This window comes from Daucus carota, chromosome 7 (assembly GCF_001625215.2).
Source record: "Daucus carota subsp. sativus chromosome 7, DH1 v3.0, whole genome shotgun sequence".
Lineage (NCBI taxonomy): Eukaryota > Viridiplantae > Streptophyta > Magnoliopsida > Apiales > Apiaceae > Daucus > Daucus carota.
Window position 1 is genome coordinate 9,932,542 of NC_030387.2, and position 27,159 is coordinate 9,959,700.

The 27,159-nt window shown below is 34.9% G+C and overlaps 2 protein-coding genes and 1 non-coding gene across 7 annotated transcripts; 1 reads left to right on the forward strand and 2 right to left on the reverse strand.

Annotated features, from left to right (window-relative positions):
• Window positions 1–5,796: 5,796 nt before the first annotated feature.
• Window positions 5,797–16,927, reverse strand: LOC108196854 (protein ZINC INDUCED FACILITATOR-LIKE 1). 5 transcript variants are annotated; one of them, XR_010285759.1, is made up of 20 exons: window positions 16,781–16,907; window positions 16,500–16,700; window positions 13,891–13,931; window positions 13,415–13,475; window positions 13,220–13,322; window positions 13,025–13,127; window positions 12,731–12,784; window positions 12,558–12,620; window positions 12,232–12,281; window positions 12,064–12,139; window positions 11,502–11,708; window positions 10,742–10,829; window positions 9,208–9,293; window positions 9,008–9,115; window positions 8,420–8,464; window positions 8,228–8,316; window positions 7,163–7,206; window positions 6,616–6,741; window positions 6,196–6,482; window positions 5,797–6,082 (listed from the first exon to the last, which is right to left on the reverse strand). XR_010285759.1 is itself a non-coding variant. In XM_017364321.2 (19 exons), the coding sequence occupies exons 2-18, from the start codon at window positions 16,645–16,647 to the stop codon at window positions 6,650–6,652; spliced, it is 1,458 nt and encodes a 485-aa protein (XP_017219810.1). In that variant the 5' UTR covers window positions 16,648–16,700; window positions 16,794–16,927; the 3' UTR covers window positions 5,797–6,082; window positions 6,616–6,649. The 5 variants fall into 5 exon arrangements, 4 of the variants coding, with proteins under 4 accessions (XP_017219810.1, XP_017219809.1, XP_017219813.1 ...); XM_017364321.2 differs by lacking the exon at window positions 6,196–6,482 and having other exon boundaries at window positions 16,794–16,927; XM_017364320.2 differs by lacking the exon at window positions 5,797–6,082 and having other exon boundaries at window positions 6,228–6,482; window positions 16,794–16,927.
• Window positions 16,928–18,574: 1,647 nt separating this feature from the next.
• Window positions 18,575–18,647, forward strand: TRNAA-AGC (transfer RNA alanine (anticodon AGC)). The gene has a single exon. It is a non-coding gene; the product is annotated as a tRNA-Ala (tRNA).
• A 2,756-nt stretch (window positions 18,648–21,403) lies between these two features.
• LOC108194465 (putative pentatricopeptide repeat-containing protein At1g12700, mitochondrial) lies at window positions 21,404–26,911 on the reverse strand. Its single transcript, XM_017361407.2, has 2 exons — window positions 24,846–26,911; window positions 21,404–23,243 (listed from the first exon to the last, which is right to left on the reverse strand). The coding sequence occupies exon 1, from the start codon at window positions 26,717–26,719 to the stop codon at window positions 24,860–24,862; it is 1,860 nt and encodes a 619-aa protein (XP_017216896.1). The 5' UTR covers window positions 26,720–26,911; the 3' UTR covers window positions 21,404–23,243; window positions 24,846–24,859.
• Window positions 26,912–27,159: the final 248 nt, after the last annotated feature.

Sequence of the window (27,159 nt, forward strand, 5' to 3'; positions counted from 1 at the left end):
CCGTTCGGGTTAGCGCTTAAATTAAAGAAGTGGGGTAGAATTGAGAAGTAAATAAGTTAATAAAGTGTTTGAAAAAGTAACAAAAAAATGTAGCATTTTTAACTTCTTAAAAATACTTCACTTATTTACTTTTGTTAGGATTGACTTGGTCCTATAAATTAATTTAGTATGTTATATGTTAGTTATTGTCTAGCTGAAATAAGTCCTGATTTGTAGGATGCACGTTCTCCATTGTGATTAGTTGGTTTCGTGTTCCTTAGGAATAACAAGAGTCAGTTTTCTTTATTGTGTATTGGCTCATATAAGCCTCTTCTATTTTCTGATTAATATTAAGCTTGAGAGCTGCTTGCTTTTGGTGTTTACAATCATAAATTTACTATCAGTGGTATCAGAGCCACCAAGGGCATGAGTTGAGAGAGAACTTGTGTGAGAAAAACACTGAAGATATTGTGAGATAAGTGAGTGAGTGAAACAGTTTGTGAGTATTAGACGGTGATTGTGATATGGCAGACACAAGTAATTTTGCGCAACCAAGCATTCCAAAGTTTGATGGTGACTACAACCACTGGAGCATGTTAATGGAAAACCTCTTGAGATCAAAGGAATACTGGAGTATTGTAGAAACTGGTTACATTTAACCTCCTCCGACAGAAAAAGAAAAACTAGGAGTTGCTGAAAGAAAAAGCTTAGAGGAACTAAAGCTAAAGGATCTTAAGGCAAAAAATTATTTGTTTCAAGCAATTGACAAATAAATTCTGAAAACTATCATACAAAAGGATACATCAAAACAATCATGGGATTCCATAAAGAGAAAATATCAAGGGAATAAAAGAGTTCAGTGTGCCCAACTCCAAACACTCCGCAGAGATTTTGAGATTCTAGAGATGAAGAGTGGTGAATCAGTGAATGAGTACTTCTCAAAGGTGATGTTGGTGGCCAATGACATGCGAAATGCTGGAGAAGATATGCCAGACGCGAAAATTGTTGAGAAAATATTACGCACTTTGATGGAGAAATTCAATTATATAGTTTTTTCCATAGAAGAGTCAACGGACATAGATCAGCTGTTAGTGGATGCATTGCAGAGTTTATTGCTTGTCCATGAGCAGAAGTTTCGAAAGGTTAATGGTGAAGAACAGACCCTTAAAGTTACAAGTGGTGAAATAAGTGGGGGAAGAGGACGTGGATATACCAGAGGCAGAGGAAGAGGACGTGGAGGAAGACAACCTTTCTCTAAGGCCAATATCGAGTGTTTTAAGTGTCACAAGTTTGGTCACTTTCAGTACGAGTGCCCTAACTGGGATAAAAATGTCAATTATGCAGAGTTTGATGAAGAGATGGTACTCATGGCTCATGCTAAGATGGATGATTGCGTAAAAGAAGGGATGTGGTTTTTGGATTTCGGATGTAGTAACCACGTGACGGGAAATAAGAAGTGGTTCTGATGAGACTTTTAGAGGAGCAGTGAAGCTAGGTAACAATTTCAAGATGGCTGTGATGGGAAAAGGGAATATCATAATGCAAATGGTGGACGGTTTTCCAATTGTTGAAGCTTCTAAGAAGGTGTGCAGCAGTTGTGTAATCGGCAAGCAACATCGTGATTCATTTCCAAAGAAAAGTTTATGGAGGGCCACTAAACTTTTGCAGCTTGTGCATTCTGACATATGCGGTCCAATTACCCTTGAATCAAATAGCCACAAAAGGTATGTACTAACTTGTAGTGATGATTATAGTCGTAAGACATAGAGCTATTTTCTACATGCCAAGTCCGAAGCATTTATTATGTTTAAAATTTTCAAAAGCACGATAGAAAAAGAAAAACAAAGTGACATATGTTGTTTGCGGACTAATCGGGGTGGGGAGTTTACGTCGTTGGAGTTTAATACATATTGTAGCTTATATGAGATCAGGAGACAACTTACTGCAGCTTTCTCTCCGCATCAAAATGGAGTTGCAGAGAGAAAGAATAGGACTCTAATGAACATGGTGAGGTGCATGTTGGCTGATAAGGAAGTGCCCAAGGAATTTTGGCCAGAAGCTGTGAATTGGGCAGTTCATATACTCAACAGATGTCCTACATCGGCAATGAAAGATATGACACCTGAAGAAGCCTGAAAGGAAGAAAAACCGTCGGTTGAGCACTTCAGAATTTTTGGATGCATAGGACATGTTCATATACCAGATGAAAAGAGAAAAAAAACTTGATGATAAAAGTTCTAGGTGTGTTTTCTTGGGGTTCAGTGAAGAGTCCAAAGCAAATCGCATGTATGATCCAAAACTGAAAAAAAAATTGTCATCAGCCGTGATGTTGTTTTTGAAGAGGGAGAAAAATGGGATTGGGGATCAACTAGTAAAGAAGCTGTGGTCACTAATTTTAAATGGGAAAATGAAGAAAATGAAATTTAAAAAGATGTGGAAGTAGATGAAAGAGATCAGAATAGAACCATCGATTCAAATGTACATCCAACTACACCAGCTGAAATAGCCAGTCTAGTTTAGGAGAGGAAAAGGAGGCAACCAATATGGATGTATGATTATGTAAGTGGTGATGGGTTGTCCGATGAAGAAACTGAAGTGCAACTTACTACAGAGATGCAGCACTTTGCCATGTTTGCAAGCGAGGATCCAAACACTTTTGAAGAGGTTGGAAATATTTTAAAAATGGAAAAATGCTATGGACAAGGAAATAGAAGCTATAAACAAAAATGGCACATGGGAGTTAACTAAATTGCTCCCTGGTGCAAAGAAAATTGGAGTGAAATGGGTTTTTAAAACCAAGTTAAATGAGAAAGGAGAAGTTGAAAAGTGCAAAGCTCGACTCGTCGCTAAAGGATATACACAGCAGGCTGACATAGATTACACCGAAATATTTGATCCCGTGGCCCGTTGGGATACTATTCGACTTATACTTTCACTTGCAGCAAGTAGAGTTTGAAAAGTATATCAACTTGACGTCAAAAGTGCATTCCTGCAAGGTGAAATTAATGAAGAATTCTTTGTGGAACAACCAAAAGATTATGAAGTGAAGGGTGCAGAGAGGAAAGTTTACAAGTTATTAAAAGCACTGTACGGACTAAAACAGGCTCCTAGAGCCTGGTTTAGTAAAATTGAATCATTTTTCATCAATGAGGGGTTTGAGAGATGCTTGAGTGACCATACTCTTTTTACAAATAAAATTAAGGACGGGGACATTCTTATTATAAGTTTTATGTTGATGTCTTATTGTCACTGGAAATAATAAACAGGTTATTGAAGATTTTAAAAATTACATGAAAAAGGAATTTGACATGTCTGATCTTGGTTGTATGAAATATTTTCTTGGAGTTGAGGTGGTGCAGAGCGCAGCTGGAATTTTCATAAGTCAAAGGAAATATGCCAATGAGATATAGAGAGATTTGGAATGAATCATTGGAAACCTGTAAAAAGTCCCATTGTTCCTGGAAGTAGACTTATGAAGAAGGAACCAAAGTGAACTCCACTCATTACAAACAAATGATAGTTAGCCTTATGTACTTAACTGTGACAAGGCCTGATCTTTGTTATGTAGTGAGTCTGTTAGCTCGATTTATGAAAACACCAACCCTTTTACATGGAATGGCAGTGAAAAGAGTTTGTCGATACTTAAAAGGTACAACTGAGCTGGGAATACTTTACAAAAGGGAGGGAGAGGAGACACTGCTTGCCTACTCAGACAGTAAATGCGCAGGTGATCTTGATGATCGCAAAAACACTTCAGGTTATGTGTTTAATGTAAGTTTAGCAGCTGTAGCATGGAGCAGTAAAAAACAACATGTTGTGTCACTATCTACTACTAAAGCAGAGTTTATTACGGCCGCTGATTGTGCTTGTCAGAGTGTGTGGATGCAACGAGTTCTTGGAAAACTTGGTAAGAAGAAGTGTAAGTGTGTTATCTATTGTGATAACAGCTCATCCATCAAACTTTCAAAAAATTCTGTTATGCATGGGAGGAGTAAGCACATCGATGTTCGATTTCAATTTTCTTCGTAATTTAGTTACTGATGGAATTGTGGAATTGTGGAACTGGTGCATTGTGGCTCGAGGGAACAGTTGGCAGACATTATGACGAAACCATTAAAGTTGGAACAATTCTTGAACATGAGAGAGCAGCTTGGTTTGTGCAGTATTCAAGAAATAAACTGACTATATTCTACAATTCAGTGTAAGGGAGGATTTGTTAGGATTGACTTGGTCTTTTATCAATTAATTTAGTATGTTATATGTTAGATATTGTCTAGCTGAAATAAGTCCTGATTTGTAGGATGCATGTTCTCCATTGTGATTAGTTGGTTTCGTGTTCCTTAGGAATAGCTAGAGTCAATTTCTTTATTGTGTATTGGCTCATATAAGCCTCTTCTATTTTCTGATTGATATTAGGCTTGGGAGCTGCTTGCTTTTGGTGTTTACAATCATAAATTTACCAACAACTACTGCTTCTACGAAACAAACGGGCCTTGTAACTCATGCAGAGATGGACGAATTGTTGATGCTTACTTTGGCATACCAGTGAGAAGATAGCAGTCTACATTTAATGAGCTCAAGACAATCTTTTGCAAGCCGAGAAAGATTAGAATATTCTTTTTGAAAAAATCTGTTATTCGTTCCCTTCACATTATATAGGCTATATTATCTGGAAACACCGTACGGTAAAACAGTTATAAATTTTTATCCGACATGTTTATAGTTGATTACCAATTTGACTAGTGAAGCCAATTCGAGGGTGGCAAGTTGGTCCGACTATCAAGCACAAGCTGAAAAATCCGTTTAGTGATAAAAATTCAAGAAATAGATGAGCATTGGTTTCCTTCCCGTTAATACAGCATGCATCAGACGTAGCCACTCTATAATCAAGTAACTTATCGGCAGTATTAACTCAATCATGTATAATAAGGCAGTGAAGAAAGGAATATCGAGGAACCTAAAGTTTATGCAAAACTCAGTCAGCCCCAGGAACAGAGTTCGCAGTGTGTCGAAATGTTTCCAAGACTCCCGAGGTTGGTGACTTTAACCTTAACACATCGGATATCATCCCAGCAAATACTGTCTTGTTTTGCAAGGTCGAAAAGAGTAGAAGTTGAGAAGTTTTGTTTCCAAATAAGCAAATAATTTTGAAAAAGCTTTTGTAAAGCGCGTTGCAGCACGAATTAAGTGGGTGTTTGGCTGGGGTTTTTAAGTCGGGCTGCTGGAGTTATAAGTTAGAAGCACTTATTCGTACTGTTTATGTAAAAAGTCGAAGTACTTATAAAAAACTAAGAATCCTAACTTTTGTGTCATGACTTCTGCTTTTTTCCCAAACACTTTAGTCAATTACAAGTCTTAACTAGCTTCTAACTTCTACTTCACCTTTTTTACTTTAAGCAAGAAGCACTTATTTTTTTACTTTTAGCAAGAAGCACTTATAAGTCTTAAATAGGCTTGTAGTAGTCCAGCATACAAGTCGGATTTTGATATTTAGGAACGTAGCATTAATGTAATCGAGCATAACACTAGTATTCAAGAAGTAATGCCCACAATCTCCCAAGCATGGATGAAGAAGTTGACATTAAAACCATCGGGTCCTGGAGATCATTTGTTTTGCTTCATAGATTTTAAGAGTGCTAAAAATCTCCTCATCAGTCACAAGTCTAGTAAGCATTAGAGCCTGAACAGGATCAATTTTCTTGCTGATCAGAGGCTAAAGATACCAGGATAGTTATGAGGGATATTTTTTAAATTAAGCAGAAGCCTCCTGATTCATCTCATCCTTCTCCAGTAGAGATCGTCCATTACGATCAAGAAGAGACAAAATTTTAAAAATTAGATTTAAAACTATACTTTAGAAAGGTACTAGAAAAGGACCGAGGAAGTAACCAATTTGTGTTACGGTAGATAGCATTTCCTTGCTTTAATATGAATAACACTAAGGTGCATGCAGTTTTATCTAAATATAGTAACTAGAAAAGAAGAGTTGAGGATGTTGAATCTCTGTCTCATCTTGTGAAATCATTTTATGTTTTCTCAAAGTAAAGGTTCTGGGATTCAGTCCTGCAAATCAAGCTCGTTCTCAGCTCTGCAAAACTTGGACCTGAACAAGCAAGAAACATCGGAGTATTATCAAATACGATTTTGTTTTATTATTTTGATCAATGATGCATTATTTACTTCTTGGAAACAGGTGTCGTAGTTCAGTTGAAGTACCATAGAACCAACATTGTGGAGATCATAGATAATTATGAGCCACGGAAATAAACTGATAATAGAGTTGAAGTCAGAGTGAGTTTAGATTAAAATGTATCTGCAACAGTCTGGGACTTGAACACATAATTATCTGATGAAACTAGATGAAGCACTTCAGGTGTATCTCGACAACCATATACAGCTTCTGACTTCTGTAGTCTAATTGTCGACAACCATATACAGCTTCTGACTTCTGTAGTCTAATTGTCGATGACCTTATAAGGGTTCTAACTTCTGAGTTGGTATAACTGGGAAATAAGAACAAGGCCGGAAAGAAATTTATTTAATGTGTGATATTGTTTCACTCTGTTAATATTCATGAGGATTTGATAAAAAAATAAAGAGCTTAAGATGAAAATTAATGAAATGTACATAGCACACCTGAGAAAGTGTTACATCCTTGAGTGGTTAAATTTCAAGGTTCTCTTAGAGCTAAAAATGGCTTGAACAACATTGCAATTCCGATTGCTTCGATGACATTCAAGATAAAGAAAACAAGCTGAGTACCTACAATACAACAACACAGGAATAAAATTGTTAATGGATGGTAGGAAATCATAAAAGCAAAGAGATCCCAAGAACACCTTTTAGCAAGATAATTATGAGTTTAAGGTCTCTGCAGAACTTTAGCAAAAAAAAATGATGACTTTAATATCATAGCGGAAACTACTGAGAATATACTGAAAAATGATATTGAATGAACTTGGTCTAACAGAGTGCACTCTGCAGAGATATATGAATGTATAGTTCATGGACATGATTTAGAGATGAATTGAAAGAGATGAGTAAGATGCAGAAACACAAACTCATGCACGAGGACAGAAGATATTGGATTAAAAATGTGCACGTTAGAAAAAAGTATGCAGGGCAGTGTAATAACCAAATGCGTCATAAACTGTTTACATAACAAAGAAAATAAGATTCATACCAGGCAGAAAGGCGGCATCTTGGCGGACTTGAGCCCATGAAAGACTGCAGGGGGGAGAAATTAAAATTAGACGGCAGAAATAATCTTTTTGATGCAGGACATGAATTCATTAATGTTCCACGTCGAAACTTGTAGACACTATGATTATAAAATAAGTCTCTATCCTAATCTCACATAATAAAAAATCATATTTTTTGGCAAGTTGAGCTGGATTTATCGATGATCCAATTATTCTGGGTCGAGTTTATTGTGGACACGAGTTCAGGATATGAATAAAAATTCATTATGGGCTCGGAATGTAGCCCGAGTTGTAATTTAAATGCACTACACAATTGCAGCAAATAAACACTGCTTAGAAAATGGCAAAAGCAGTTTTAAAGTTTTTCTTCTGCTTTATCTTGGTTATTTCCCAAGCCTTTAAAATCCACTTATAAGACTGTAAGACCGAAATGTATCTCAATTACATTTTTTTTGTTTATTAGATGTTCAGAGAGAAAAACAAAGAAAATAAAATACAGATAAATTGCTGTGTTTACTAATTCTCCATGCATAACCCAAAGGTATGATTATCTGGTATCTGCTAAATGCAGAAAGCTACTTAACTTATTAGCTGGCCACCAGAAACTGATCCCCGCAAGATCCCTTACTCACATCCGTTAAACGTTACCTACATAGCATTCCATCTTTTTCTTGGTAATTAACAAGTCAAACTACAGTTGAGTCTTTATTACTTATACAGGCCTCTTTATCAATATCCTTCACTCAACTAATTATAGCCAACTGCAACACAGTCCACAATCATGTGCTGACAATTAAGATGATCCTTTTTACGTGACTCCAACCATGCATTTATTAAATACAGATTCTGGTTAGCCATGCATATAATCTTATTTAATATAAATCTATATTTATGTCTCAACACAGCTTAGGATTTAGAAAAGTTGGTTACTTTACACTCATACGGTGATGAATAGCACTATGAATAAATTTTCTTGTGAATTGGTGACTTCAAATCATGAACAATAATACAAAAAAGGATTTAAAGATAGTGATAAAAGAACTTACAGTGCCCCTCCACCTGCTGGACCAATTGCTTTGAAAAATGACATAGCAGTCATGGCAATGCCATTAGCAGCACCTCTTTGGTGTTGATCCTGTTGTTACCATGCAAGAATATACATGTAATAAGATCATAAATGACCCTGGATGGAAATTTTTAAGAAGGAAATACCAAAATAAGTAGGAGAAAAAGATTACCACAGCCCTGTTTTGCAGTATGAACATGCCGGTAACGATGCACAGCTGCATGATGTCGTAAGTATTAGAATTTAAGTTAATAGGAGCAATACGAAATTTCTCATCATATTGAATGTAAAAATTCATTTTATCATTATCAATAAATTTATGAATATGATCTATCATCTGTAGGCAAATTATTATGCTTCTATCTTTGTGAATAAAAACTGCAACTTTTCCACTCACCAATATGACAAAAATATTGGAAGGGAAAAAGTGTCCTTTCCATTGCTGGAGAGTCCTTTCCATTGCTGGAGTGTTCATTTGGTGATTTATGTAAAATTCTAATTCAAAGAATATTGGAAGGCAAAAAGTGTTCATTTGGTGATTTATGGACTATATATTTTCCCCAAATACGGGTGTATGCAGAAAATGGCAGCTTTGACAGGGGTGTGGCCTTGTGGCTACAATACCTACATATACTCTAATGTCAAATTATATTTGATAGATCTAGTGTGGAACACTTTAGATGTAAAAAAGCCGCCAATTATGAGATAGATATTACATATGTTGAGAGAAGCTTGTAAATAATGTCGTAAATGAACTTACAGATAGTACATTCTTCAGCACAGAGGCACATGTTATCAACAATGCAAGAGTGACCCCTGATAGCAAGGCTATATATGAATAACTAGTCAAAAGAGGAATGCAGGCGAACTGTAACAAAAGAAGTTGGGCCACATGTTAGAATTTTACATGTTTATGGGCATAGAATTAAAACATTAAATTCAAATAGTCTGAATGCTTACTCCTGAAACACGAGCTAGCGTAAGGAAACCGAATCTCCTCTCCAGTGGTGGAAATATGAAAAGCTGAAAGACTAAAAGTCCAAACCCTGTAGAGAGAGAATCTCATTAGAACCCCATGAATGTTCAACAACTATGGGAAGAGGACATATTCTGACAAAATTAAAATGTTACTATCCCTTAATTTCACACTGAACCCGGACAATAAATTTTCAGAGATGTAAAGTTCGCTTAGCACTATGTTAAACCTTCCGATGATTCTACAGCTATGTGACAATAACTCTGTTTTCTTGAAAGTAAGAGGGAATCTTAAAAATTTTAGTTACAAAACTAGGTAAATATGAAGTATCAGAGTCTCAGTTCTCAGAAACTGAACACCAGCTAACCAGGGTTCGCAAAAAAAGGTATGTAGAATTAGAATGTTAGAGGTAAATTTAAGATTTATGATTATCACACTTGATTGGTGAACTCTGGGAATGTAGTTCTTTATTTTGTAAAACGATCTGCAAATAGTGTTGCTCACCTACTAACAAGAGCATCCTATTTTATATATGATCGTACTTGGGAAGCAAATAATGCTCTTCCTGAGATTGTAGCGGCTTCAGCTCATGTATTATTATTATCTTAGTGCCAAGGCTTTACTTCAACAAAAAAAAGACTAGGTACAACATTCATACCACAAAATTCCCATGTTTATAGCTACACCTTCAACCATAACAATTTTTAGTATGAAATCTTTATTAATAACAGTGATGAACTTTACATTTTTATATGGTCTCATATTTAACCAAGTTACAAGGAGGGTATATAAGGTGATAGATATATAAGCAAGTGCAATTTGAGGTTGCAGTTCTTGAAAAATGAACCAATCAAAGTTTACAATGAAAACAAGCAAATTAGAGATGTACAAGTGACGTGAAACTCATATATATCAGATGAAAACAAACATTATAAGCAATATCAAAAGCCTAAAATTATTGTATGGTGTTGTTTGGCTTTTGCTGCTTGCCGATGTTGTGGTCGTTTTTAGAGTTAGTTGATTTTATTTTGTAATTTTATACCCATATTAATCTTGGCATAAGCTGGTTGCCCTGAAATTTGAAGTCATGCTCTTACACAAATCATTAAAATTCCACAATTTTGCTAAAGCATTGTTCTTTAAGTTCAAGAGAATGACCATCTTCTTAAGGTAAGATAACGGTTAGTAATTAGTATAGCACACGAAAGGAAAGGAGAGAAAATTAAAAATCTTTTAGATACATGATCTGAAGCATTGAATCACTGACTTACCCGGCATCAAACACTAAATTTTCTAATAAAAAAAGAATTATGCTTTTAATACAACCAGAAACTGAAGGGGCAATAGATGCACTATGCAGTTATTCATCATATCTTCAAAACACGCAGAGTATAAAAGAAATGCATAAGCTTGCAATGATATGTTCTTCAGTTATAACTGAGTTTGAGATTATGCTTGAAGTAAAGCAGGGAATCGAAAGAAATATGTTTGTAAAAGTAATATAATAAGTTTCTGTACCTGTAAATGACAAAATTTCACCAACACCATCAGTTGAATAATTCAAACCCCCTAACTTCCTAGGGCTCACTGCCCATAATGAGAATATCTGTATATATGAATTAATCAATTTAACAGCAAAAATCGAATTACAGTTCAAAGGATAGTCATAGAGGAGGAGCATATCTGATTTTAAATGTCAATTTCAGAGTACAACTGTAGAAACTACAATAATCCCAAGTACTTCACATGTGTTATGGTCTTAAAAAAATGGATCATGCCGGGGGTTAAAATGTTTAGAAGGAATTGATAGTTCACCATCACTTTTCCTAGATTGTAAATATCCTTACAATGACCTTCAGTATTTGACCTTTTGTCAAGAATGCTGCATACCTTTTTCTCCAATGTCAGACACGAGCTATTTATTATCCTTTAATGCATAACATGGAACATTAGACATGACGCCTTTAATTTCATTAGAGTTGAAAATTTACATTTAAGAAACAATATGGCCTGTTAATTTTTTTTCCCACTTTCTCATTCTTCTGATACCTGTCCCCAAGAATCAAACAACACTAACTGCCAGTCAAACCCCATTTTCAAAATTTATTCATACCAAAACCATAGTACCATAACTCCAAGTTTTAAAAAACTTATAACTCCTAATTATATCTGTGTCGATCCTGCATACAAATCATTTCTTTATTTTCTCTCTGATTTGCTTCCAGCTGAAACAAAGTTATAGTTCAAACTGTATTCAGAAAAATAAACTCTATCTTACCTCTGTGTAAGCCATATCATGTAGTGAGAAAACACAATAGACCATGATTGATGACATCAACGGCCAGTTCATTAATAGGCTTCCACTAGAATCTGTTTTTCTTTTTCGGCCCGTACCCTCCTTTTCCTCAGATCCATGCGCACATTCTAAATTTTCCAAAGAGTCAGGACATGATACCTTGTGTAACTCTGGCATGTGAAGTGTCTCCTGTATATTGAAAAGTTTAACATACATTGTTGAATGAATACATGTTAAATCCTTTAGTTGCTTATTTGACCTTGTTGGAGAGGACCAAGAATAAGTCATGACAAAGAGAGAAATATAGCAACATTAATTTGAATAGTTTTAGATGCTCCATCAGATAAAACATATGAAAGTAGAAGAATAGTGACTAATTGGATACCGGAAGCCAAAAGCAGGCAATAGCGATGACTAGTGCCAAATGTGAAATACTAAGGCAGGGCAAGAAGTAGCAGAAGTGTACTAAAAGCATACTAGAGCCAAAAGTGAGATAGCAAGATAAAACTTGTGACAGCAGAAGAATAGGGTAATAAAACCATACCGGAAGCCAAAAGCAGGCAATACCAATGACTAGTGCCAAAAGCGAAATAGCAAGGCAGGGCAAGAAGTATGGGAATCTGCATAAAGTTTTATAGTTAAGAAATGTCTGCACTTCAAAAAACAAACAAATAATAACTTGTAAAAAATTATTCAAATTAACAAGAATTACCTCCCAAATATTGATTCTTGAGAAAATATAGCTGGAAACTTGTCTGCAGGCTTTGTATTAAAAGAAAAAGAAAAAGAAAAAGAAAACATCATGAGCCAAAACAAGATCATGCATGAAAGAAACTGCTAGAAGAACAAACTATGGAGATAATTATTAAGAGATATAATTGAGGCAATTATATATTTTATAAGGTGTATCTTTACTTAAAAATGTTAAAAAATTCATGGTGGGAGAGATCTTTAATACAAATTAATGACCTTGATTTATAAATACATCAAAGAGAGCTTTTTCTACTTTTAAAGGACTAGAAACAGGAAACAGAAAACCTGGGCTAAGAAACCTCCAATAGCAGGGCCAATTATCAATCCAGTTCCCCATGCTGTACTAACCTGTTTTACAATGAAATAAAGAGATTATAAATACAAATGATGGAGTAACATTTTGATCTTCGTAACTTTAATATTTGAAACTTGTAGTGTCGTGTACCATAAGAGCTTACAGTTGATAGTGCTGTAGCCTGGTATTCATCCCGGACCAACTCTGACGCATATGCCTGATCATGGGGAAAAACATCACAATGTAAGACCCTAATGAACTCGAGAAAAATTCTGTGCGGACAAACAAACTACCAGAATGGATGTGAGACAAAATGTGCCATATGCTGAGCCAAGAGTTAATTTGTGGGACCCTTGCCCCTTCGAGTGATCATCCATAGAGTACATGACATTAACTTGAAAACATTAAAAGTCAACCTGATTGTGTATCTGAAACTAATCTGATTAATTAGAGATACCTTTATTGGTCCAAGTACACCGTTTAAGCTTCCAAGAAGAAACCTTGTAGCAATTGCCATCCAAAAATTTATACTTAGTCCAAAAAGAGTGTTTGTTACAACTCTGCAAATTATCAGTTATAGAAAGCTGTTACAAGACAAGCATAATAGAAGTAGCCAAAAGAATCACGAGAGCGAGGTAATTGAGGTACATACACTACGAAAGTGCCAAAAATAATAACAACTTTCCGACCATATCTGTCAGCCACCCAGCCCCAGAAGACAGATGTGAAAACCCTTCCGAGCATGTATGCTGACCCTAAGAAAGTAAAAGGCATAAATCTAGGTCTATTGACATGCTATGAATAACAGACCAAAAATGAATTTGGTGACATGGAAACAATTGCTCACCTACGTAACCTGCATAGTAACTTATATTCTCTTCTTCTTTTGTGATATTGAAGTCCCTTACCTGGAAGAGATAACGTGGAACTGGTGAGTTTATGGATTGTCGAGTTAAATTTTGATCAGCTATAAATAGAGATTTAGGGAGTTGGATCTAATCTCGTTCCATCCTAATCACCTGGATGGATATCATTTTTTCAACATAATAAGATTTAATTTAACTCAACTAATATATGAGTTGAAACTTTATAAGATTATTTAACAGAAACAACTACCAGAGGTGATTTGATCCTGATAATTAATTGTATTGCAAAAGAGAATATAAAATAAACAAGATAGATAGGAGGAAATAATTTCAATAAGAATTTATAGAATACCAAAAGTAGATGACTTCAGAAAAAGCCTATAAACATGTTCAGAAGTTTCACCAAGTACTTTTGATAGAGGTACAATTTTATAATGGAATAGGAATACATACTTACCATAAAATAAAGGAATGGGAAAAGAGATGATATCGGCAGAGCTGCAATGAGTATTGAACTTTAGTAAAAATCATCAGAACTGAAGGATATGCTAAAAGATGTCATTCTTATTTAGCAGATTAAGATAACAACAAATTAACTAAGAGTGCCTCAGTTAGTTTTGTGCTACTGTCTAAACTACAGGTAGTTAAACAAAGTTTCTAGAAGTTCTGTTATCTCATATCTACATGACTTCTTTATTTAAATTTATGATTATTGTAGCCAAAAGCAGACGCCACTCCCAGCTACATCTGTTGCAGTTAGTTTATCAAATCTAATAGGTTTTTTCTTATTTAGCTTCATTGACCTTATCGAATAGATAGCATGAATGATCATCTCAACATATTTTAGCTCTTATTATCCATTTTAAGCTGTTGTGATGAGCAACTAATTACAAAAAGTGTTACTCATTATTTTTGAAATACAATGTACTCTCCCTAATCCACATTGATAGTCGCATTCAACAAACTCCTATATATCAAAAAACTCTTTTTGTCCATTTTTTTCGCCAGTGTTCAATTATTCTCTTATTTCTGATATTCCAGTGATCACATTTCCTTTAGAAATATCTGATGCCAGCACTATTAAACTTAGGAATATTGTAATAATGTCAACATATATTACCATCAACTAACAGTGAAATGTTCAATAGAAAAAAGAAGGAATCGGATCCTTTCTTGGAACTAATGGAATAAACAGAGAGAGAGAGAGAGAGAAATTTCCCAAACTTTTCAGTCATCATTGTTTATGTTGTTCTGACAACAATTTTGAAGATTAATTTTGTAGTCAGGGATGGAATTTGTTTAGGCAAAAAATGTGCAACCATCTCTTCAAGTCCTTACTGAGTTCAAATTTTGGCCTCTTTTAAAGTGAGCGTTAGAGTAGATAAATATAGGGGCCGTTTGGCCAAACTTAAAAAAAGTGATTCCATGCTTAAAGTAAAGAAGTGGAGTAGAAGTGGGAAGTAAATAAGCTAATAAAGTGTTTGGAAAAAAAGCAGAAGCTGTGAGAGAGAAGCTAGCATTCTCAGCTTCTTAAAAGTGCTTCTACTTCTTTACACAAACGGGTCAAGAAAAGCAGAAGCCAGAAGCAGAAGCAACTTCTTGTTCCCAAACAGCCCCATAGATAACAAAGACAATTACTATATGGAAGAGTAATTAAATTTACAGCTAACTATTAGTGTTCTTGTGTAATACAAACATATTGTTTCATGCAATACTGAAATAACTAATGATCCCTTTTGGCCGTGATAGAGCATATATTTATATATGTTTTTATATGATTTTATTCCCATAATTTTAGTATTTTGTAAATAATCGGGATGTTACTAATTGATTTTAAGTGTTTAATTTCAGGAAAATAAATATTCCTAAAGTTGGATTAAATCAAGCTTATTTGGGCTTAATCAGATGGAAATTCGGACTTTATGGATAGCCAGCGAAGCAAATCTTGTTTAGGCCGTAACTTGAGTTCTGGATGTCAGAATTGGGCGATTTAACAGCCCACGCGAAGATATTGGAATTTTCTACAAGTTTAAGGTGGTCCAGATATCAAAAGGCAACTGGATCAGTCCAGAATCAGGCCTGAACAGCAGCCTACGAATTTCAGCATCAGAATCCAACCCGTTTTAGGATATTATTTTATTTTCTTGTAAATTAAGAAAACTCTTATATATATTAGGGTTTGATAGAGATTAGAAACAACTAACTTTGTATCATATAGAATAACATAGAGATAGCCTTTGAGAGAGGAAAGGGAGAGAAGCACTTGTGAGAGATATTGGAAGAAGGAGTGAAGGGATTCATCCGGATTTCAAGCACTTTCGTCAAGTTGTATTCTTCGTACTTATATTCTTACACTCATGGTCTGTGGTATAAATACATATTTGTTTCATCTTATCATGAGTAGCTAATTCTTTGATCCAAGAGTTAGGTAGTATTCTTTGGCTTATTATGTTTGTTTAGTTGGATTGTGTTTTCTCTTGATTTGTTAATCTGTCATTGAGCGCTTTATACAATTAAAAGAGTAGCTAACTTTTAATTGAATCTCTAGGAGTTATAACGAATCGGGAGAGGAGTTATAATTCTAGTACATGATATGATGGACACAATTTGAGTATTAGATCGGGAGATTGATATGAGAATTGTGAGACATAAAATCCTTGGTTCTTAATAGTTTACAAGTGTTCTTTAATTGACCATGGGAGTGGCTTTTAATGGATAATTGTAGGCATTATGATCTACCTTGGGAGAGGAGTTTATAAATATTAGAAGGATTGTTTTTAGCAATCAAGAGACATAAATTAGACATTCATGATAGCCATTGAAGAACTCTAATTCTTGGGTTGTTTTCCCTCATATTTATTATATTTATTTATTTATTATATTAATTAGTTGATAGAAAAACCCACCAAATTATTCTCCACACTTCTGAATTATAAGAGATAAAAGACTCGAAATTGGTATTGATATTAGTCCTTCCCTGCGAACGATACTCTTGAAAATACTCGACAACAGGCCGATGCATCTTGATGAAATCTAACATACAGGTTTAATTTTTGGTGATCATACCTGAAGCAAGTAACACAATCCATATAATGGAGAGCTCCTTATATGGCACACCTCGCTGCAACGCTTTACGCTTGTCTACTTGACAACCAGGGCAGCCCTCAAAATACTCCTTCCCCAGCAGCACCTCTTTGACATCTTCACTGGCCATTTAATTTTCAACCAAATGCCAAGTCCCAACTGCACACAAGAATCCTCTCCCACCTGCATAAAAAGCTGAAATATGTAAAATTTGCCAAGAAATTTCCTCGGAAAATTTCTTATAAGTGGTTGCAGTCACATACTCGAAAACGATACCTCAAGTTTCAAGGGAAAAGAATAACAAGAACTTGATTTTACTTGCATTATTAAAGAGGCCTGTTGGTGTATATATACCACAGGATGATAGAAACCAATTTGCTTTTGTCAGCTCCACAATGGGACAACTCCATATCTATCAACCACTTATAAAACAAACTTGATAAAGTTTGTCATCTAGTGAAGCTTCATTAAACCAAGTCTTTAGAGAATCTAGTGAATTTAGGGGGCCATTGCCTATTAGAGAAAACCCTCTTCCCCCCACGGCATGAAAATTCCATTTTTAGTATCATGAAAATCATCTTGCATCCATTTATTTTCTACACTATCTTTTTTTTTTTACTAAATATTTTCTACACTATCTTGTATGGTACCCATTTAGCATCAAGTCAAAATAATGAAAACAAAAAATCATTAAAAAAACATAATATTGTCAAAAATGGGAAGTGATAAGATTCATATGTATTCATGTATTTTAGTCAAAATAAGGCTACCTGAGTGAGCTCATGTAGTGCGTGTTTGGCTTTCGGTGCTTCCGGGTTTCGTTCGATAAGAAGTCGATTTTTATTTTTCTAATCCATTAATGTAAAAAATCGGAAACACTTAAAAAAAAACTGAAAAGGCTTATATGTCTTAATTACTTTCATTTTTAGTCCACTTCTTTACCGTAAACAAAAAACAATATTTTTAACCTCACTCAAACGACCCCGTATTACCATTTCATCCTGACAAAAAATAAGTCACCATTTCATCGACTTGTAGTAGGGGCGGCCGGGCAGTGAGCAGGAGGAGCTAATTCAGTTTCTGAAACCAGACTGATCTTCGAAAATTTGTTAAATATTTTATTATATAAGGGATGTAATCAATTCGGATTTGTTCTCTGCTTAACGGAATTTTTTTTATAAAATAACTCAGTGCTATGTGTTACGAAATTCTGATTTCGTCCAAAAGTTTTCTCGTGCATGAAGATTCTAAGAAAGCGGTCCAAGCGGACACGTGTAAATACAATCTTAACTGCAAAGGCATCCAATCATTTCAGACATAAGAACATGACTCAACATCACTATGCACAAATGTATTATCCATGGAAAGATACCCCTCCACTTTGTACATATTTCAAAATTTCTATAAAATAGAGTTTATTTTAATAAAAATATAAATATCAAATTTTATTAAAACAATAAAAATTTTAAAAATATTATGAAACTATAGTAGCTGTGCGTGCAGGGATACCCCCAAGGCCCGAACTCTTTTTAATATGGCAACTCATATTTTATCTAATTTTATCCGAGGATTTTCAATAATTGGAGATGCTCTCGGTAGTTCAAACTCTCACTGAGCCACACAAACAATACGACAAAATATGGGCATGTATCAAACTTCATTTTCAGCAGCTATTATAAGAAAAGAGAAGAGATACTACTGCATATTTTTTCCTTGGTTGGTTTAAACATTTGCGAGTCACATTCAGCCATGTTCATGATTCATTTATTTCTGTTTGATCAGAACCAACCCAAGATTCTCATTTTCAGGATCAATAAAATAACAAAACTGTGACATTTACATTCAAATAAATTGAATACAATTCGACCCAGTTCGATACAATACTAGCTCCAAAGTCCAATCCACTTCAAAGAAACTTTATTCTGGTAAAGAAAAGATCCAACTAGAATTTGAAAAAGAAAACTAGCAACAGAGTACTACAGTAAATTAGTAGTGTTTAAATACTTGTGAGTTGTGATTTGAAGTAACTAAGTTTGTATGAACAAAATTGCATCAATGGGGATGTAGCTCAGATGGTAGAGCGCTCGCTTAGCATGCGAGAGGTACGGGGATCGATACCCCGCATCTCCATTCAACTTCTGGTCCAAACTTTTTACTGAGAAGACATTTGGTTTTTCCTTAATATTTCTCTGTACAAAAACTAGCATTTCTATCAACTTATATGCAATTTCCCCCTTATTGTTTACACCTCTCACATATGCTATACAATGACTTCTCAAGTGTGTTTTGACCATACAAAGTGCACCTATAAATTCACAATTTAGACATACTTCTAGATGCTAATCAATAATAAGCCTTGGTGTTAATTGATAGTATCTTTAATTACAGATTTACTGAAACTAATGTCAAAAGCAAATGGTCACTTATATCTTTTATGACAATAACTAAGACATCCTGCCCATAAAACCATCAGGACAACGCAACATTCCAGAGGCAAAGCAATGAAGATGCAAGACAAGACTATCATTTCGTCATGATATACCATATGTAATCTTAGTGCTTAGGAAGAAATATATCTTGATACACAGAACAAATATACTACTTGGAGTACGAGAGGAACTGGAAATATTTACTGCAGTGACAATTGACAGAATATTAATAATACTACAAGTGTCTACCGATATTGCCTTCAAATTTTGCCAGACTCTCCATTGTCGGCAAATTATCTTACATCTAGAGCTGCACGTCTGCACTAAGATATTCCTTTATGCAACTATAAACGTGAAAACATATACTACTAAACTACCAGAATAGATAACAAACTTGCAAGCTACAAGTTAATAATGTTTCAGATCATAAGATTTCTGTACCTAAGACTAAAACTTCACAGGCAAGGCAAGAGTAAAAGGGTTTATTTGTTCCGAGCAGGTCCAGTAACATAAGTGTGGTATATGTTGTATGCATCCAATGAGAAACCATCTTCCTGTATGTTTGGCAAGAGAAGTGGAGAACACATCCTTTATTCAAAAGGACAGCAAAGAAAAACACACAATTTCGGAATTTTAAATTCAGCAGCAAAATTATATTTCGACTCCAAAACAATGTGCAATCTTAGCATGTAAAATATAAAAGTGACCATTGACAGGGAAACACACTGTTACTGTATACTATACTGTTATACTTTAACCATTCCGGTTGATCTCTCGAGACGAGATCCGCCTCCGAAAATGAGATCCTACTCTTTTTTAATACCAAAAACACACCATTAATATCGTCATCGATTCTTTTTGTCACTTGAATAGAGTTTATCAGCTGTAATGCTCTATGGATACCCAAATACGACTGCTTCATCGATAGCTCATTCGAAACTTTAACAGTTATTTCATAAGAAATCTAAGTTGCTTTTTATAAGCCCAAGATGCTATTCTTATGTTTGATACCTCATATGGAGCAATTCATCGAACAATACAAGAGTATCATCAGGCTTATCAACGCCAGCCTTGGGTTTCTCCAACAGTAATTGTTGAAGTTCCGCATGATGTTTTGGTTTGTAATTAGGGTTAGGGTAAGTGGACAAGTGAGAAAGTGAATGCAACTGAAACAATGGAATACAACATGTAGTTTTAAAAAACAAAATTGTGAACATAGTAAAACTGAAACAAGTTTAATAATATATGAACATCAGTTCCGCTAATTGTCCTTTCTTTTAGGAGAAAGTTAAAGAGTACACAGAGACGACAAAGAAAAATACATGGTATTGAGAAAGAGCAAGTCCAATAGGTTACCTAAATCAGCTTCTAAACTCACATTTAGGTAATGTATCAAACAAATGGTGCTCCAACACTATCTTAGTGGTTACCTAAATCACTAGCACATCCTCAAATCTCCTAGCCATTACCTATTTTAGGTAACCTCTAGACATTACCTATTTAATATTTATGAATAAAAAATTCATCTCCCTCCTTCTTTCTTTGTCTTTTCCCTCCTTTTCCCCCTTCTCTCTCTCAAATTTATTATTAAACTAATAATAGGGGAACAAATATAGGGATTGCTATTGGAGTTGATACTAAAAATAGATTACCTAAAACACTAAGACTCACTAGGATTCATTATTATATATTTATTAATAGGTAATGAGATGGGTATTGGACTTGCTCTTATATCAAGTAATAACTGTAACGGTTGTTGTACTTCACTTCTGCTCAACAAAATACCAAATACTCCTTTATGCAGCTATATACTAACCCTACGGTAAAAAAAAAATCAAATACACTACAAGAATAGATAAGTAACTTACAAGAGATTGCAAGTAATAAAAAATGTTCCACACTGGATCAACAGATTCCATTATGTATGAAGAAAACTTTTATGCAGAGCAAGAATAGACGGTCTTGTTTATTTGCTCCAAGTAGGTCCTGTATATTACAGGTGGTATGCATCTTCTGAGAAACCAGCTACCAGCATTTTGTCAAAGAAAACACATGCTTTATTATAATTCTCATTTTTGTAAAAAAATGCATATAAAACACAATTACCATTTCAAAATTTGATATTCAACAAAATTACATACTACTATCTCCAATACCACAATTGCCATTGATTTAAAATTTAGTAGCAAACAATTACAAAATTTTGGAAATTTAAAAGTATTGTGTACCTTAATAAACTCTCTCATTGATGTACTAAAGGCTTGAACTTCTTCTGCAAAGCAAGGAGACCGGGGTCCTGCTCTTTCGATTGCAGCATATCGGAATAGCATGGAGGTGGTAAAGGCATCTGCTTTAAAACCATGAGCACACATCTCATCTATAAGCACACAACCTCCATCATACATCATACATCTTATTCTTAAAGCAGCAGCGGATAAGAGTGTTGTATGTAACTTCATTAGGCAAGCAATTGTTTTCTTCCATTTCCCAGAGTATTTTATATGCTTCTTCCAGCAACCCTACTCGACAGAATCCATGGATCATAATGGTGTAGGATATGACACTAGGCCATAAAACCCTTCAAAAGAAGATTATGAAAAAGGTTTCTTGCCTCGTCAACCTTGCCATCCTTGAATAGTCCACGAATCAGAATATTATTAATGTATAAATCATGAACTAATTAGTTTCAAGTCTTCTTAGCATCGGATCTCCAATTAGGATTTTGATTTTCTCGATTTGAAGATTTGACTTATTTCTCGATTTGAGGTTTTGGTGTCTGATCCGTACGGTGTATACTGCGGTAGTCAGGTGTTATATATGATTGCAGAAATTAGAAAATACGCCAATTTATCCTAAAATTGGATTTCAAGTCTTTTGAAGTGTCTTTTGAAATAACTGCAGACACAAGGTAAGTCAACTAGCTAGTACATTGGAACAAGTTGACATTGTGGCATTGCCATTGGAATGGACAGAGAATCGTGAGTGCGTGTTAGTGTACTGTATAACAACGAACATAAAGTTGTCCCTATTCTACTACTTCCTGTCCCTTTTTAACTGATGTTTGACTTTTTGACACGTATATTGAGGCATAAAAAAACAATATCTACACTCAATAAAAAAAATTCAATTCTTATATCAAATAAAAGTTTAGAATCTAAACTTTTATTTGATATAAATTTTATAAAAAATAATTATGTTTAGATATGATTTTTTTTAACATCTTAAAGTACGTGTAAAAAAGTCAAAAGCAGTTAAAATAGGACGGAGGGAGTAACATAAATAACTTCATCAGTTGAATACAAGAAATAGAGCCAATTCATTAGTGATGTAATGACACTGATATGCAGCTACCGTAAATAACATTCAAGCAAAGAAAGAACCATTTTTTATAACATGCAAATGCTCACTAGTTTGAAAACCTTCTGCCTCATTGGAAATGGGTGTTGCACAACTCCTTGTATCGGTGAACAATGAGTAATCCACTTTTCCTGTGGAAGACGTAGAAAGTGATTTCATACAGAAAATTTGGCTAGGAATCATTGCAGAGGGAACTTTTTGACCATCCAACTTCTAATGGAATTAGAAACTTGAGAATCCCCATCCTTCTCTTTAGTTACTATGTAAGCCTCTAAAATTGGGTCTTCTCCAGGTCCCCGTAAAATAACTGCAGCATCAATTACATTAGGGTTTGTCTAGTGTGTGCCCAGCACATGCTAAGTCCTAAAATCTATGGATTTGGAGGTGTTTGATTGGTGTGGTTGTTGTAAATGCAGGGGGGTCCACCATTATTAGATGGTGTAAGCCAATCAAAAGCTTTCAAATCCATAGATTTTAGCACTTAACATGTGCCCATGGGCACACCATAGAAAAACCGATTACATTATGATGTTCTCTTAATATATTTTCAATCTCGTCTAGGGAAATGCGCTGGCCATTAACGTTCAGTGGGCGGTCTTTTCTCCCCAGAAAGACCAATTCACCACTTTTAAGCCTTCTTGCAAAGTCTCCAGTTTTATAGAGGCACCGACTTCCTGGACCAACACTTGCAATGCCAAATAATGATTCTTCACGCAATTTCACATAGTCCAGTGAATTTACAGATGAATCACCCAAGTACCCGGCCACAAGCAATGTAGACCCCACTCACATATATTTCTCCTTCACTGGATATGTCTTCACCAAAGAGATATATATTAGATTCCGAAATGGGTATACCAATTGGACCTGTACTCAATTCTTCACTTTCTAGTATAGATGGCAACCTTTGTCAATCAGAATAAGTACAATCACCAGTCACCTTCATTGTATAATTTGTGTTATAAGTAATTTGAATTAAAATAAAACTAAATCAAAAAGATTTTACCTAGAATATGTTATTGCAGATAAAGTATTGAAACGGTGTACACGACTTGAACTATACTCAAGAGTAAAGTGACTTAAAAACAAACTGTTCTGCTCAGGAAAAGGTATCAACTTCTTTAAGACCATCTCCAATCATAATTTTATAAATAAAGCAACTTCATCTTCATTTTCACCTTTTTCACTTTATATCTTTATTCCATCTCCAACCATTACTTCATTTTATAAATAAAGCAATTTGTGCTTTATCTTCAAGTTCAACTTCATATATAGAGTAGGATAGTGCATGACTTTATATATAAAGATAAAGTAATGGATGATTGGAGATGGATTACTCTATTTATAAAGTTAAAAGTGAAGAAATATAAAGTTTAGAGTGATGGTTGGAGATGCCCTTAGGGTGCAAAGCCTTTATGCTAATACGATAATACCTCACTATACCAAATAAAGTTAAGTATGTGATTTATTTATAACTAATTTATGACCTATACTAACAATTTCAAAGAAGCCTGAATTGCTGATAAAATGTGGACTTTGCAGTGTGGGAAATATTATCCTCATTAAAAATGTTACAACAACAAGCCTTGCAATCGAGTAACACTGTTCAAGCAAGGCAAATAACTATTAGGGAACATATAATCCTACAAGGTTAACTCCTACCTAATAAGCTATGGATGAAAATAAAATGATAAATGATGTCACGTGTTTCAGAACACCAAATATTGATTAATATAGATAATATACGGTGTGTGGAATCTTTTGCAGACGGACCATAGATCTTTCTAGTACAGCAGATTCGGTAAAAATAATTCATTTTATGTTTGGCTGCTGCAGGTTCGGTAAAAAAATAAGGTATGCTTCTCGTAAAGCCAGAGCTGACACCAGAAAACGCGTGAAAGGAAGATTTTTGAAGATTGGCGAAACATATGACTATGACCCTCTTCGAACTAGAACATGATAAATGAAAGCTTACTTATCTTCTAGTTCATTAAAAGGTATTGGCGGGACGTGCATTATATAAAGCATACATGAACACAATCAAATATGCTAATTTGTATTAAATTTATTTTTAATACGATAACAAGATATTATCTGATAAGAGAAAAAAGATGTGAGGCCTTTTACTGTGTTCTTGAAATTGTTTGTCTAGATGATTTCTTATTCTTTGTAATTATAACAATGTCACTGTTGCATTTGCAGATAAATATCATTGTAGCAGTGGCTATGATAATATTTCAATTGTGTCCGGACACTGGAGCAACACTTGTGTATTTTTTCCGGTTGTTACCAAATGGTTAGTCTCTCTCGTCCCCGAACATGCTCTAGCTATCTTGTGTTGATGCATTTTGTCAAAGAAAATACATGCTTTGTTATATATAATTCTCATTTGTACAAAAATGCATATAAAACACAAGCACCATTTCGAAATTTGATATTCAACAAAATTACATACTATTATCTCCAATGTCACAATTGCTATTGATTTAAAATTTTGTAGCCAACGATTACAAAGTTTCGGAAATTTAAAAGTGTTGTGTACCTTAATAAACTCTCTCATTGATGTACTAAAGGCTTGAACTTCTTCTGCAAAGCAAGGAGACCGGGGTCCTGCTCTTTCGATTGCAGCATATCAGATAGCATGGAGGTGGTAAAGGCATCTACTTTAAAACCATGAGCACACATCTCATCTATAAGCACACAACCTCCATCATACATCTTATTCTTAAAGCAGCCATGGATAAGAGTGTTGTATGTAACTTCATTAGGCAAGCAATTGTTTTCTTCCATTTCCCAGAGTATTTTATATGCTTCGTCCAGCAACCCTACTCGACAGAATCCATGGATCATAATGGTGTAGGATATGACACTAGGCTGTAAACCCTTCAAAAGAAGATTATTAAAAAGGTTTCTTGCCTCGTCAACCTTGCCGTCCTTGAACAGTCCATGAATCAGAATATTATAAATGCGTGTATGATGAACTAAGCCACATGATTCCATCTTGTGAAACTCAGACATTGCTTCAACAACAAGTCCATTCCAGCAAAGTCCATGCAAAAAGATCCCGCGTGTCACTATATTCAGTTTAACGCCCAGATTTAGCATCTTCTTATAAAACTTATGTGCTTCATCAAGCCTATACGTACGGAATAGCCCATCCAAAATAGTATTGTACGTTTCAACACTAGGCTCTAAACCTTTCAGAGGCATTTCTTCCAAGATATGTATTGCTCTGTCTACTTCTAACTTCTTACAATAACCATTGATCATTATGCTATAGGTATGAGTGTCTGGCAAAATCCTCTTACTTGTCATGGTTCTGAGCACTGCTAATGCTTTATCCAATTCTCCTCGCAAGCAGTATCCATCCATTAGGCTATTATAAGTGACTACATCTGGAGGCTGGCCTCTTCGAATCATTAACTCTATCAACTCTTCAGCCTCTTTCACCTTTCCATCTCTAACATGTGCATCAACCAATATACTATACGTATGCTTATCTGGAGAAACTTTGTGTCTGTCCATATCCCTGAACAATTGGATAATATCATCCCAGCGGTTGAGATTACACAGACCATGAATCAACGAGCTATAGGTAACAACATTTGGTTGAACGCCTTTGTCACTCATTTCCGCAAGAAGGCCCAAAGCATCATCCACCAATCTGTCTTTGGACAAACTATCAATAACAATGTTATAAGTCACTACACTCGGCATACAACCTTTCCTCTCCATGTATCTAAGCAACATGATAGCCTGCGAAGTGTTGCCTGTTTTGCAGAGTCCGTCAATGATGGTTGTAAAGATAGCCGCATCAGGCTTAACTTCATTCTCCTTGAGAAGGTTCTTGAACAGAATCTCCGCCTCCAGAAACCTGTCCTGTGAAATGAGCCCCCTGACAAGAGTTGTGTAGGTAACAACATCCGCGAAAAAGCCACGCTTAAAGATGGCAGCCAACAACGCAAACCCATAATCGACTTGTTTCAAATGGCAACAACAGTTAATCACAGTAGTTAAAGTAATGACACTAACTGGGATGCCTAGAATGCACATACGTCTATACAGAGAGAGTGCTACAGAGTAGTCCTTGGTCTTAACAAGGGCAGCCAAGAGTTGATTAAATTTGACAACATTAAGCAGAGGTCTCATACCAAGCATTTTATCAAACACAACGAGAGCATCTTCGAGTTTATCGAAACCAACCTTGCATTTTTCACTAAGTAATTGTTCAAGTTCCGAGTGATAACTGGGTATATATTTAGAATTAGGGTAAGTGGATGATCGAGAAAGTGAATGTAAGTGAAACAATGTGATAACACCGTGTCTAGGAAATCGAACAAGAGTGTTCGAACTGAAGCAGACCCTTCTCAGTATCATCTCTTGCACTCTCGAGAGTTGAGACATTCTTTTTTGCATTTGCCGTAAGCAGATGACCGAATTTTCCGAACCGACATATATCTCCGACCAAACTGATCTAAATGATTTTTACTCAACCTGATTTTTAAGGTTTGGTTACGATTTTTATTTTTAAAAGCTGATTGAATTTGATACGGGTTTGATTTTTAGGACAATCAAATCAAGTCCGACCCGAATATCCGAAATCTGATTCAAATCCGAAACCCGATCGAAATCGATATTATTAATTTATCATATCCCATACAATATATATATAATATTTATACAAAATCTTCCGTGTCTGACAAGATATGTGTAATAAAAAAATAATTTTATTATTATATTTTTCTATTCAAGTATTGTTTTTAATCAACCACTAACAAAACCATTAAATGCTTATATTTTAATCAATATTAGATATTTTTATTTTATATTTTACTAAATTAAATATCTATAGTTTG

Coding starts and splice junctions, on each gene's coding strand:
- LOC108196854 (XM_017364321.2), bottom strand. CDS start 16,647: ATGGCCAGTGAAGATGTCAAAGAGGTGCTGCTGGGGAAGGAGTATTTT. Junction 13,476..13,890: donor TCCCATTCCTTTATTTTATG/GTAAGTATGTAT, acceptor TATCTCTTCCAG/GTAAGGGACTTCAATATCAC. Junction 12,785..13,024: donor GTGTACTTGGACCAATAAAG/GTATCTCTAATT, acceptor CCCCATGATCAG/GCATATGCGTCAGAGTTGGT.
- LOC108194465 (XM_017361407.2), bottom strand. CDS start 26,719: ATGCAAAAAAGAATGTCTCAACTCTCGAGAGTGCAAGAGATGATACTG.